This window comes from Melopsittacus undulatus, chromosome 10, assembly GCF_012275295.1.
Source record: "Melopsittacus undulatus isolate bMelUnd1 chromosome 10, bMelUnd1.mat.Z, whole genome shotgun sequence".
Lineage (NCBI taxonomy): Eukaryota > Metazoa > Chordata > Aves > Psittaciformes > Psittaculidae > Melopsittacus > Melopsittacus undulatus.
Window position 1 is genome coordinate 23,571,089 of NC_047536.1, and position 10,759 is coordinate 23,581,847.

At 43.7% G+C, this 10,759-nt stretch overlaps 1 protein-coding gene across 2 annotated transcripts; it reads left to right on the forward strand.

Annotated features, from left to right (window-relative positions):
* Nucleotides 1–1,200: 1,200 nt before the first annotated feature.
* On the forward strand, nucleotides 1,201–10,075 carry DYNLRB1 (dynein light chain roadblock-type 1). 2 transcript variants are annotated; one of them, XM_005147524.3, is made up of 4 exons: nucleotides 1,201–1,250; nucleotides 2,340–2,415; nucleotides 3,927–4,094; nucleotides 5,643–10,075. In XM_005147524.3, the coding sequence occupies exons 1-4, from the start codon at nucleotides 1,248–1,250 to the stop codon at nucleotides 5,684–5,686; spliced, it is 291 nt and encodes a 96-aa protein (XP_005147581.1). In that variant the 5' UTR covers nucleotides 1,201–1,247; the 3' UTR covers nucleotides 5,687–10,075. The 2 variants fall into 2 exon arrangements, with proteins under 2 accessions (XP_005147581.1, XP_030903512.1); XM_031047652.2 differs by lacking the exon at nucleotides 1,201–1,250 and adding an exon at nucleotides 1,257–1,279.
* The last annotated feature ends 684 nt before the right edge of the window (nucleotides 10,076–10,759 follow it).

Genomic DNA, 10,759 nt, shown 5'->3' on the forward strand with positions numbered 1-10,759 from the left:
TTGATAGAAGAAAAGCTAATGCCTATAAAATATAAAGTACTTTTTAGCTTAAGTTAGGTTGTAGAAAGAGAACAATGTTTATGTTGTTAGCCTGTGGAATTTAGTGGCCCCACTAAATGTGAGTTAACTCTTTCACACTGGTCCTCTAAAATATCTTTAGTTTTAAAGAACAATGTTTGTGTTGTAAGTCTGTGGTGAGATAACAAGATTTAGTGACCCCACTATGCATGAAAGAGTTATTTCACACCATCCTTATACTTATCAGTTAGTTCAGAGACAGAGCCTCCCAAACATCTGCTAGCCTGGGATACTCCTTGTCTGCCCGTCCTGCTATAAATCTTGCAGGAAGGTCACACTGTTTCAGATCTTTGTTATTAGAATAATTACAGATCTGGCTGGTTTTAGCGAGTTGTGTAATTACTGGGGTGTCAAACTGGGCCAAAGGTGAAAAGCACACTGTGAGGAAGACTGCTTACTTCATCTTGAAGACCCCTACTCACATGAGGAAGACTGCTTACTTCATCCTCAAGATCCCTGCCCACAATTACTGAAGAGCAGTGCGCAGATGCCAAGAGAAGGAGACTTATGATAATAAATTACTGGACTTAATTATAATGTTCCCTGCCTATATGCAGGGATTATGAATATGTATGTGACTAATGGAATTGTAAAAGTATATAAACCTGTAACAAATACTGATCACTTGTGCCTCTGGCTACGGTCATGCACGCAGCGCTGTTTCCTTTTGCTTTATTGACTTTGTCCCTTAATAAAACCTTGTTACCTTGTTTAGAGAAGTGGATTCGTATTTCACAGTCCCCCGAAGATTAACTTGTACCCATTACTCCTCCCCACATTCCTTGTATATACGGATTCTTCTTTATAGCCACCCTTTAACTATTGTAAGATATTGATAACATCTGCCTTGAGCCTTCATTTCTGAAGGCTTCCCTCACATACTGCGCAGTCTTTGACGTATCTTCTTGACCCTTCTGTGGACCCTCTCCTGCCCATCCACATCTTTTCCTTATAGTGAGGACTAAAACATAACACACTGCTCCAGGTGTCGCAGCCCTCTCCTCTCACTGTAGTTATGTGAGGGAAGAACCGTTGTGCTTTCACCAGGAGCTCAACAGCCCAACCGCGCACCCACCGCCTTCACCTCACGAACACCCGCCCTTACGAGCGCTTCCGGGCTGCGCGCAGGCGCAGCGCGCCGAGCCGTGACGGGGCGGTGGCTGCTCAAGATGGTGGGTGAGGGAGCGGCGGTCCTGCTCGGGTCGGTGCTGGGCTGTGGGGGCGGGGTCCCTGTGGTGCCGTGGGACGGGTGCTTGTAGTGCGGCTGCCGTGGGGGAAACGCCGTTTTCGTGAGGCGGAGATGTGCGGCCCTGGGACCGCCCGGGCCAGCGGGGCTGCCTCATCCTGTCGGCGACTGGGCCGAGCGGTGTCCGGCCCCTTCCGAAGCGCGGCGCGGCTGTGGGCAGCTCTTGGGTCTCTCTCCGCTTTTTCTCGATCCCCCCAGCTGGGTTCGGGTTTGGGATTTACGCTCGGAACGCGTGGGTGCGGCCCTGTTCGTGTTCAGTGGGTGCTTTCCCCGGAGGTTTGTTTTAGATCTTAGGCAGAAACTGTTCCCTATGAGGGTGCTGAGGCGCTGGCACAGGGTGCCCAGAGAAGCTGTGGCTGCCCCATCCCTGACAGTGTTCAAGGCCAGGCTGGATGGGGGCTTGGAGCAAGCTGCTCCAGTGGAAGGTGTCCCTGCCTATGGGAGCTTTAAGATCCCTTCCAACCCCGGCCACTCAGTGATTCTATGATCATCTTGCAGCTATTCCAGCACAAATCATAATTATATATACATGACATTTATTAATTGTTTTTTTTACCTTATTTGTGGTTGTTCTTAGCATTCATTTGGTAAAAGGGAAGGTGGTCTTGCACTCAGAATGTATCTTCTACTTTTCATAACTTCCATGTATATTTTCATACATGATTTTTATTTGACAGCTAAATTGCAGCAGTCTGACTAAGCAAATCTAATAATCTAGTTGCAAGCTTACAGCAAGGAGCTGATGTGGGAAGTTGCAGGAGGGTTGGGAAAGATTAGAGGGAGTTCTTCAATATTGTAATCACAGAGGAGTGAAGAGCAAAGACAGAAACCAGCTGAAAAGACTGTACAGAAAAAGTAGTGTCAGTGCAGGTGCTTAGCTGTGTAGAACAGTGTAGGTGGTATGTGCCTGATTCATCTTTGTGTGGCTTTATTTTCAGGCACAGTGTTAGAAAGCTTGGTGGAAGGCAAACATCAGCTGTAATTTTCTCTTGATTTGTGCTTTCTCTGTTTGCAGGCTGAGGTGGAAGAAACACTGAAACGAATTCAGAGCCAAAAGGGAGTGCAGGGAATCATTGTTGTGAACTCGGAAGGTATGGTGTCATTCTCGCTTTGCTGAGATACAACTAGTTCCAAGTGTGCACTTTTAAGAGCTGCTTATTGTTATACTTGTGTTTAGGCTACGTTCTATCTTTAGTAAAGATATGCCTGTAACCAAAACCAGGCAGTAGTTAGGTTACAAGAGAAAACTCAATTCTCATTTCTTCTTTTCTGCAAGTTCACTTTGTTATTTTAGAAAATAAATTCATTAAAAAATTTTGCAAAAGCTTAGAAATACTTGACTTATGCTAGTGTCTGAGACTGTTCTGTCAAAGCCTTTATTAGTAGCACTAAAAGAGCTCCTGACATTGCAGTCTTGCTGCTGTGCATGCCCAGAATGCTGCTGTTTTGGTGGACTTGAGCTGTCTGATGCTTGTGGCCTCATGAGACTCATAAGCTTGGTGTCTTTGAAGAGTCCAACAGAGCAGACTCATCCAGCGCACTCTGAATATACCATGAGCAGCCCAACTTCTTAATATTGTGTAATTATCAATTTAATTTGAATATTTCCTAGAAATAATCCTTAAAAAAGATGACGGGTAGTGAAATCACTGTCTCAGTAAGTGTTCACAAACTGTGCAGACTAGGCCCTTAAGGACATGGTTTAGTGGTGGCCTTGGCAGTACTGGGGTAGAGGTTGGACTTCAAGATCTTAAAGGTCTTTTCCAACCTAGCTGATCCTATGATTCTATATATGAATATTTTGAAGACCAGGTCATTGCAATGCTTGTATGCAGCTTGTGTCCCTGCTCACTGCTTTTTCATGGTCATGAATGATGGATTGTGCTGTCCAGGCTGAAGCTGTGCTTATTTGAACATCCATCTGCAGCAGGTTTTCTGCCATGACAGAAATTTGGTAGTTGGCTACTGCATTCTTCTGACACGAGAGCTGAATTTTGGCTGGCCTTTTGTGGGAAAACATGTCTAATGGGTGACAGAAGCATAAGAGTGGGTCTGCCCTCTTGGTTGGTGCACAGGGACCTCGCAGGACTGCCTCAACTCTTAGAATGTTGGAGCCTCATCTTTGTAACAGTATGGTGCAGCAGGTGATGTCCTCTACAGTCAGTGCTGATACCAGCCTGGCTTACTTGAATATCTTTTAACTGTGAGGTTCAGGAGCCTTTCTGATAGGAAAAGAAGTTCCCAGTTAGGAGAACAAAACTGGAACATTTGTATTTCTTCCCCCCCAACCCCCCCGAATTTATTTTTGTTACTATTTATTTATAAGTCTCATAAATAAATGAAAAAGCAACAGTAGAGCACTGACAGTACTAGAAGTAAGTAGTTCTTCTCACTTACACCTGTGGTTCCAGATCTTAGCCTTTCCACATCTTATTTCTGTTCAAGTTCTTCCTTTAAGCCTTTAAAAAGACCACTTCTAGTCCCTGTGTAGGGACAGTATCTGCTAGGATAAATAGCCACACCAGCTGGACTTGGTGATGCCCAAGGCAGAGTTAGGTCTGGAGTTTTGTCGCTGACCTTTCCTGTCCCCTGTTCCTTGCAGGTATTCCTATTAAAAGTACTATGGACAACTCCACAACAATTCAGTATGCAGGTCTCATGCACAGCTTCATCATGAAGGCGAGGAGCACTGTGCGAGACATCGATCCCCAGAATGACCTCACCTTCCTAAGGATTCGCTCCAAGAAAAATGAGATCATGGTAGCACCAGGTAAAAGTGGAGACAAAGAAGGCATCAGGAAATCCAGCAGAATTCTGTTCTCATGAGTTTGATGCTGTCAGCCTGAGAGAAAAGTTCTGCCTGCTGCTCTGTTCATACTGTGTAATCTCTTATTTACCAAGAAGCTGTTCTGCTTTCTTCAAGGTTGAAACTGATCATTGACTTAAGTTTGCTTTTTTCATGTTTGAATGTGGGAAATTTCCTTGTTTCATCTTGTTCAAAGTAGAAAGTTCTGAGAGCATGTTGCATCCTCTCATGCTTTGTGTCTTTCCTTTACAACACAAGAGTTATAAAGGAATGTGTTTTGAGAATAGTTTCAGTTCAGCACTGTAGGCTAAGTGATAAAGCAAAGCAATCCAATAGATCTTTCCAGATCAGAGAAGTGTAATAGGGCATATTGTAGCTGTAGAATCACAGAATTGGAATGGTTTGGGTTGGAAGAGACCTTAAAGCTCATCCAGTTCCAACCCCCTGCCACAGGCAGGGACACTTTCCACTAGACGAGGTTGCTCGAAGCCCCATCCAGCCTGGCCTTGAGCACTGCCAGGGATGGGGCAGCCACAGCTTCTCTGGGCACCCTGTGCCAGTGCCTCAGAACCCTCACAGGAAAGAGTTTTGTCCTAATATCCAGTCTCAGTCTCCCCTCTGGCAAGTTAAAGCCCTTCCCCCTTGTCCTGTCCCTACAGGCCTTTGTCCAAAGCCCTTCTCCAGGTTTTCTGTAGCCCTTTTAGGTGCTGGGAGCTGCTCTAAGGTCTTTCTGGAACCTTTTCTTCAGGCTGAACAAGCCCAGCTCTCAGCCTTTCTCCAGAGCAGAGCTGCTCCAGACCTTGCAGCATCTCTGTGGCCTCTGGATTCGCTCGACTCTGAACTGATTTGTGTAGTCAGGAGTTGTACATTTACATCAGCAGCAACCTTTTTTTTTTTTCAGGAAACATCCTTTTTTATTTAATCAAATTACAGAATGGGAAGCAACGAATTCACTAATGTGGCAGGAACTTAGCTTTGCTCTTCCACGCTGTGCTGTCTCTGTGGTGAGCTTGTGCTGATGTGAGGCAGAGGAGACTGCAGTTGCAGTAGGGTGCTCTGCAGGGACTGGCCAGGCAGATATTAAGGCAGGCTCTGTTGTTTATGCTGAAACAGGCTTTTTTCACCAGAGAGGAAGGAGCATTGCTCCAGCAAAAACGTAGCTACAGTCACTGCAGCCCAGCAGCTTGCCTGTGAGATAGAGGAAATCACCATCTTGCACCACTGATTTTGATTCCATCACTGCATATGCCAGTTACTATTACTTCCTAGCCACAAACTGAGTTAAGTTCAGTTGCCTTGGGAGCATGCAATTCTTAAATCTGATGCCTTCTCTCCGTAAGACTCAAAAATAAATGACCTGACATGACAGGCCTGTTTTGCTCAGTGAGAATGAATGTCAGAACTTTACAGTTCCCACAGCATACCAGGGAGATATAAAAAAATGTTGAGTTTTACTGTTGCTGTGAAAAAATACCAACAATGAAAGAGTAATTTATTTCTTTTTCTCTCCAGATAAAGACTACTTCCTGATTGTCATCCAGAATCCAACTGAATGATTCCACTGACCTGGTCTGTTTTTTCCCTTTGCCCAACTGTTGTTTGTTATTTCTTTATTTTTTTTTTATTTAATGGTAAAGAGTAAAGCATTTGTGTGCACTCTGCTGTGCCACTCCAGTAATGTCTGGGAAAACAAAAGTGGGTGGTTTTGTTGTTTACAAACAGAAAACGTGGCTTTTGGTTTTTTTTTGTATTGCAAATCACTTTGAGGAGTTGGTGAATTAGAATCAAGCAGTAAAAAATGCAACAGATTCTTTTAATAGTTAGCAAGATAATGTAATAAAATTCTAATAATGTTCTAAAAAGGATGATTCTCTGTATATTCCTGTACTTCTGTAACCACTATTTGAGATAGGCTTTGACACTATGACTTCCAAATGACTGTAAATATGAAACTTGCCTGTCCTCTAGTTCTGTCTTACTCTGTTGACAAGTTAGTTTGACACAAAGTATGACCATATCAGATTAAAAAGTGTCATCAGTGACTTCTGTGTTTTCCTTCTGAAGATTTTCATTATGCTCAGGATTGATCGAGGGTTTCTTCAGAATGTAGAACCTTCCTTGGACTATTTTTACTCATCTGTTGCTTTCTTCAAATAACTATTAGTTGTATATGCATTGCACTCACAATCGTGTTGTATGTTGGAGCATTTTCCTACCACTTTGTTTCAGGCAGAAGTCTTGTGGCTAAGGCCATCAAGACTGTTGGTGCTCTCCTGCTGTCACAGTTCAGTAGACAATTTGGTATGTTCCTTCAGTGTTTTTTTATTGATGGCCATTAAGGAAAAAAATGGTCATCTGATTCATGTACAATACTAAAGGGGTTATTTTTGTTGCCTCAAAAGAGCTTTGTAATGGCACGCAAAGTTCAAGAATTTGTGCAGAATGTCTGCATTCAAGATGTTTGTCACTTGTGTGTCAGATACAGCTCTGGCTTGTACTGAAGAGTCATAGTGATGTGCAGAACACTGTAGCCCAGATTCAGAAATTATGCCTGTTGCCTTGCTCTGCATTTTCCTTGTGCAGCCAACTGCTACAGCAGGAGCAATGCTTGGGGAACTGGATTCTTCCCCAGTCTCATGTATCCCACAGAGAAAGGGTGCCTGCAGGTAGTGCAGCTGCTTCCTCACAGATCTGGTCCCAAACTTCTTGTTGTAAAAGTGTTTTACTAGCATGAAAAAGAATTTCTCTGCAAGTGCATGTGAGCAGAGAGGCACAGCCTGCAGGCATGACACGTACTGTTCAGTTAAAGAACCTTGACTGAGTAACTGCAGTTTTCTGTTCTTGTGCTGATGAGGGATCACTCCTGAGTCATGTACCTGTCAGCAGAAGTGACTAGCTCATGTTTAGCCCTGTTCTTTCAAAATTACAAGCAGTAGTAGGAACGTGTGATACGGTCCAGTATTACACTGAGGAATAGACTAAGAATTTATGGGTGATCTCAGCAGGCTGGGGATAGTCGGCTGGGGACAGTCCAGCTGACAGGCTGCAGTGCAGTTTTGGAATCTTTAGTACAAATGTCACTTGGACACTTTTTTGGATTTCAGAGCACAAGGTGATAAGGTGGGTATGTGGTGACTCAAACCTTTATGTTCAGCATTTTTATGTGCATTTTCAGACTTAGGTATTAATTAATAGACCATGTCTAATTTTTTTTTAGGTAGGTATGACCAGGAAGCAGAGAAATGCTTTCTGAGATCTGTAAGGTGCCCAGTCCTGCAGCATCAGGGTAGGGTGCTTTATAGTAGTTCAGGTAGCTGAGCTGTCATCCTGCAAAGAAGTGACTGACATAAACATCCCCCTCCTGGACACAGGAATACTCACACAGCATGTGTTCAGTGTCCCTGTTATTACTAAGTTTTGGTTTAAGCCATGCCATCAAACCAGTAAATAGGGTCTGAAATCATGCTCTGTGTTTGGAGTAGTCCCTGATACACAGCAGCTTATACAGCGCTCGTGAGCTATAATGACGTAGTTGAATACTGTCTTCAAGTAAATGCCCTCTAGCAAGTTCAAGCCTCTGGATAACAATGGAACAGTGAGGAAAGGCAGAAGAAGAACGTGACTTCAGTTGTCTATCTTTGTTGTTCATAGCCAGAGAAATGCTTCCTTGGAGGTAGTGACCTGCTTTCCCTGGTAGGTGGCAGTGTTACCCTTTTGAACAGCGAAGAATTTCTTTAGTACCATGAATTCCTTTGGACAATTCCTTAAGGATAGCTGCCCTACAAGTGGGTTGGTGTCATATCTGACTCTGGGACAGAGTGTTGAAGTGTTATTTTTTTTTTAAACAAACAAGCTGTAGAACCACAGTCGTGCCCTTTTTCTGCATTGTGTTGAGACTATAAACTTGGAATAATATTATGGATGTCTTGCTCTGTGATGATTGATTGGGGCTTGGGAGCTGGTTTGGGGGCGTTTATGTTTTATTTTTCAAGGACTGTTAGCAGTCTGACTTGAAATAGGAATTTGAATAATGGGGTCTTGAAGAAAGTGGTTTTGGAGTCTGTCAAATCCATCTGATCAGAGCAAGGCCTTGCTTAAGCCATGCTAGTGCTACTTCCATACCAGCATTCAAAGTTAATTCAGTATTTTTCTTCTGAAAAAGGGGAAGGGTAGATGAGGCTGAAGAACAACAGTTTACATGTAAGTAATTACCATGGAGACAAAGTGGCTTATTTGGATCTGGAGCATCAGAGAGTCTCAGAGATCTGACTGGAAGCAATTCCTCTGTATGCAAGTTCGGATTTCACTGTATGCAAGAAGGATTTCACTTTTCCTGAGGTACCATAAAGAGGGTCAAGAAAGAGGTGGGATGAAGTTTGACTTCTTGTCCTGTTTGCTGAGGCTGGGCTAGTTACCTGTATGGTAATATTATTGTCTAATTGAGAAAGAGCAGGAAAATAAGCATTATAGTTCTTTTTTTCTAGACAGAAATCATGACGAAGTGGTTCAAAGGAGGACACGAATAACCTTTGTGATCCGCCCCTTAGTGCTGCTTTGAGTTGTGGTTGGAGGCTGGCCTAATTGGAGAAGCCTGTTGTGGTGGATTCCTCTCTGAAGGCAGAGGAGGCATCTGCTGCTGAGATGTGGAAACCAATCCCTAATGCATTAATGAGCTCATGGTTGAGGGATGGCTCTGAGCTGTGAACAGCAGCACTTGAGGCCCAAGGACATGCTCTCTTGTGCTGATTCTGCTCCGAGGTAAGGCTCTGGCAGAGGAATGAAGGTGATAACATATTCACACTGTCAGAGCTAGGCCTGTAGAGGCTCATCTGTGGATCTGAGAGCAGCTCTTTTAAGCTGCTTCAGCTTGTGTTTGCTGCAGCACCCTCCTAAGCAGCCCTGTCTGCCTGAGGTGGCTGAGCTCTGTGCAGCACTCCACCAACAGAGCATTTATGTTTGATCTTGTCTAAACACTGTTATGTATAGCTACACCTTTAGGGGATGAAAGTCTGGCATAGATAGTTACACAATATAGGCTTGCCTTATGTTGGAAGAGCTAGAGCAGCTCTTTGAACCAGAATGATGTGTAGGAAGAGCTGTGACAGCTGGGGTGTGCAGGGGCAGCAAGCCTGAGCATCAATACCATTTCTGTTGACAAAAATACACTTCCTTTACCAGCACTGCAGGATTCCTTCATGGAGATTTCCCTCCACTTAGCAAGGTTTCACAAGCACCTAGAGGTACTAATTATCAGTGGTGTTTACCATGTAGGAATGCTGTCATGTGTAAACCTGGTTGTTGATCACAGGTCATGTTAGGACAGCTTGCTGCTGCTGGGTTGATATGGCTGGTTTCTGCTATCTTCTCAAAACCTTTGACTGATTCAGGGTTTTTTTGATACAAAGTGCACCTCCTTAAATAAGTTTTGCCAACAACATCAGTATGAACAGGCACAAGAGGTATTAGTGTGTGCAAGAATTTTCAGGAAGGCTGAGGGCTGAAGGAGGGAGTGTATAAATCATACTCTGCTGTATTAGAAGTAGAACTTCCTTGATCCATGTCCCATTTCTGTAAGTACATTAACATTCTGGAAGCTCCAGAGCTTCCATGAACCAGAGTCTTTTCTCCAGCTCCAGGTGTATGAATAATCTGTGGAATCATAATCCCAGTCCTGCACTGTCAGTCTGCATGGATAAAATCAGGGATCAAATAACTAAATTTTAAGTTCCCATGCCTCTCATCAGAAAGGGGTTCATTCACACTTTATAACAATAGTAATAAAACTGCCTTGCCTGAGGATGCTGTCTGTAAAGTTGACCACCTTGCCATGCCTCATTCAACGTTACTGCTTTCCCTTATGTGTTTTCTGATTAAAAGGACCTGTATTGGAAACATCTCTACTTGTATCTTAATTATAAAAGTGACTCTGAAGAGTCTTCCATACACGTCTGTGTTTGTTTAACTACTGCTACTGCCTGGTCAAGGAAAATCCATGATTTTAGCCATTAAAGTAATTGTTCCTTTCTTGGAGAGCTCTGAGAAAAGAATTTGATTACACTTAAACCTACTTTTAATTGGTGTCTCTTTCAATAATTGGAGCAGGTTTTAACAGATGCTTTTTTTTTACTGAGGCTGTACTTAATCCTTTAATATTCTGCATTCATTTATGTTTTGTGCCAGTTCACTGTAAGCAATGAAATACTGTGTTGGCAGAACACGGCTTTGGTTGCAGTGTACATACATTGAGGAGGGGTGTTAAACACTGTTCTCAATGGAATGCTGACATTCTGTGTGGTTTTGGTTCATTTATTCAGAAATAGCCTGCCCTATTTGTAATCTTTAAAATATTCAGAATAAATGCAGCTCTGAATGCAGAAAACGAGACTCATTAGCTGGGAAATGATGGAGGCAGCCATGGGAATTGCCCGTATCCAGTGACCTCGATGGGATCGGTTTGTGTCAGGGTTTGTGCGCTGTGGAAGCTCAGAACTGGGCCCATGGTCTGTGGGACACATGCGGACCCTTCCTCGTAGTGCCGGCGGTGGCGCTGGAAGCAGCAGTGCCGCTGGGACCACGCTGGAGCCGGGATCTCCAGAAGCAGCAGCCAGCATGCGCTGGAGTCACGACAC

Excerpts from the sequence above, each read along its gene's own strand:
- DYNLRB1 (XM_005147524.3), top strand. Across the intron at positions 2,416-3,926 it reads CATTGTTGTGAACTCGGAAG|GTATTCCTATTAAAAGTACT; the intron begins GTATGGTGTCAT and ends TGTTCCTTGCAG. Across the intron at positions 4,095-5,642 it reads TGAGATCATGGTAGCACCAG|ATAAAGACTACTTCCTGATT; the intron begins GTAAAAGTGGAG and ends TTTTCTCTCCAG.